This window comes from Neodiprion lecontei, chromosome 2 (genome assembly GCF_021901455.1).
Source record: "Neodiprion lecontei isolate iyNeoLeco1 chromosome 2, iyNeoLeco1.1, whole genome shotgun sequence".
Lineage (NCBI taxonomy): Eukaryota > Metazoa > Arthropoda > Insecta > Hymenoptera > Diprionidae > Neodiprion > Neodiprion lecontei.
The window spans coordinates 18,243,647-18,245,667 of NC_060261.1; the positions used below are offsets into that span (position 1 = coordinate 18,243,647).

General features: G+C 43.0%; 1 protein-coding gene across 1 annotated transcript; it reads left to right on the forward strand.

Annotated features, from left to right (window-relative positions):
• Positions 1 to 516: 516 nt before the first annotated feature.
• Positions 517 to 1,578, forward strand: LOC107217996. Its single transcript, XM_015655728.1, has 2 exons — positions 517 to 758; positions 876 to 1,578. The coding sequence occupies exons 1-2, from the start codon at positions 517 to 519 to the stop codon at positions 1,576 to 1,578; spliced, it is 945 nt and encodes a 314-aa protein (XP_015511214.1).
• Positions 1,579 to 2,021: the final 443 nt, after the last annotated feature.

Here is a 2,021-nt window from a genome sequence, read left to right on the forward strand (position 1 = left end):
CATTTTAGTGGCCTAATAAAGCCGCGAATATTCGAATTTCGCATCGGCACTTACATCTTAGTAAACGTATTGTGTAAACACAGACTTATAATAAACAATCCTGTTGCTGGTGCCCCTCGCAGCTAGGTCGTGACCAGCTCAACGTTTAAACTGTGAAACCAGTATCATGAATGTGAGTCATCGAAATTTTCGCGCTTGAGATTACGCGGGCTCAGGATCGTGTGTGGGCGTGTACGTGTGTCGATCTCTTGTTGCTGACAAACATTCTCACACTAACAGCATTCAGTGCGTGTAGTGTATAGTGACTTAGACCTTTTAACTCTTTCGCTGTTCAATGTTTACTTATATGAGCACATTACAGTGTGTGTGACGATGTTTTTTTTTTCGTATCTTCAACTCTTCGTGTCATGAAAAACTAACTCACATATATTGAACCATCATCAGAGACTTACTTCACGATTCTCGCGCGACTATAATATCAACGCACATCATATCATATCACAACAATAATTTACAATGTCGCGCTGCTCGGACTGCAACAAAACGACGAGAGGACTGAATACTGTCGATTGCATGGGCGATTGTGGTGCCATAATCCATGCTGAGTGTGCCACAAACAGACTAGGGTACGACCCCGATGGCGCGAATTCATTAGACAGTGTCTACTGCGAACCTTGCGTCATGCAGCGTTCCACAACCATCCCACGGTCACCTATAAAGAGCCATACGTCAATCGATCCTCCAACGCACAAGGAAGTGTTAGATGACACAGGATCTCACGACAAAATCACCTTAGAGGATCTCATGCGTCAACTAAAATCGATGAGCACAGTCAACATCGGCTAATTTAAATGCCTTCAAACGTCAATCTCAAGTGTAGAGCAAAATATTGCCGAACTCCGTGCCGACGTTTCAGTTTTTTCATCGTCGTACGAAACGCTCAACAATCGTATCGGGACACTAGAACTTAATTCCGAAGCGACAAAGGTGGACATTCAAACGATCAGGGAAGAAAACTCTGCACTCAAGTCGCAAGTCAACTTACTGTCGAATCGTCTTACCAACAACGATTCCAACAACACGAGCGCGGAAATCACGATATCTGGACTGCCGATTGATATCACAGATACACCGAACACAATAGTCGACAGGATTCTTAAGGCACTCGGAATTCCCGGATTAACTAGCGACGTTCTTGAAATACGACAAATACCTTCGAAACAGCCTTTGGCTGATGGGGAACGTCCGCATACATCCACTACGACCCAAGCCTCTTTGGGGACTCTGATTGTTTCACTAAAGTCATCAAGAGTTCGCGATTTTATCATCCAGAAAAGACGTGAGAAAAAGGAGTTATCTATCAATGAAGTTTTCGCACTTAATAGAAAAGGAAACATCTTCATCAACGAATTCCTGCCGTCAGCGACCTATAACTTGCTGCGTCGCACAAAATCGAAAGCAGAAGAACTTGGCTACAAGTTCGTATGGCTGAAGGCTGGGAATATTTACGTTCGAAGGAGTGAAAAAACCGAAATTATCCAAATCAATGCCGAGAGTGACCTGGATTCACTCACATGACTGAAATCGAAGTCTTCCAACGACAACGTTACATCACCGCCGCTAGAAACTAACTCGTCTCACGTTAAGGGGACCTGGTGGTCTAGAAATTTCAAAAAATCGATTTTTTTTTTCGATATTTCGAAAGTATAGTATCATAAGAATATACTGTGAAATTTTCATGCGGAAATTCCGAATATTATAGCTTCTACAGCCCATTCTAGGTAGAGAGCGGTCCGCGCGCTTCTAACGGGTTCAGCACTCGGAGCGCGGCAGCTTCCCGACCCTTCTCCGCATTTTACCTTTACATTTGTAACCGAATACAATATAATCCCTTCGGAATATAAACGTTCCGAAAGGACCCTCTATGGTGCCGGAATCGCGGATTAACTGTAAGTATTCAAAATTTGCTCAATTTTTGAAAATATCTGTACCTCAAACTTTAAACTCATTTATCTCGAAAC

Bases quoted from the DNA above. Each gene is read 5' to 3' on its own strand.
- LOC107217996 (XM_015655728.1), top strand. From the start codon at position 517: ATGTCGCGCTGCTCGGACTGCAACAAAACGACGAGAGGACTGAATACT. The intron at 759-875 runs GTTAGATGACAC...GTCAATCTCAAG, and splicing joins CCTCCAACGCACAAGGAAGT to TGTAGAGCAAAATATTGCCG.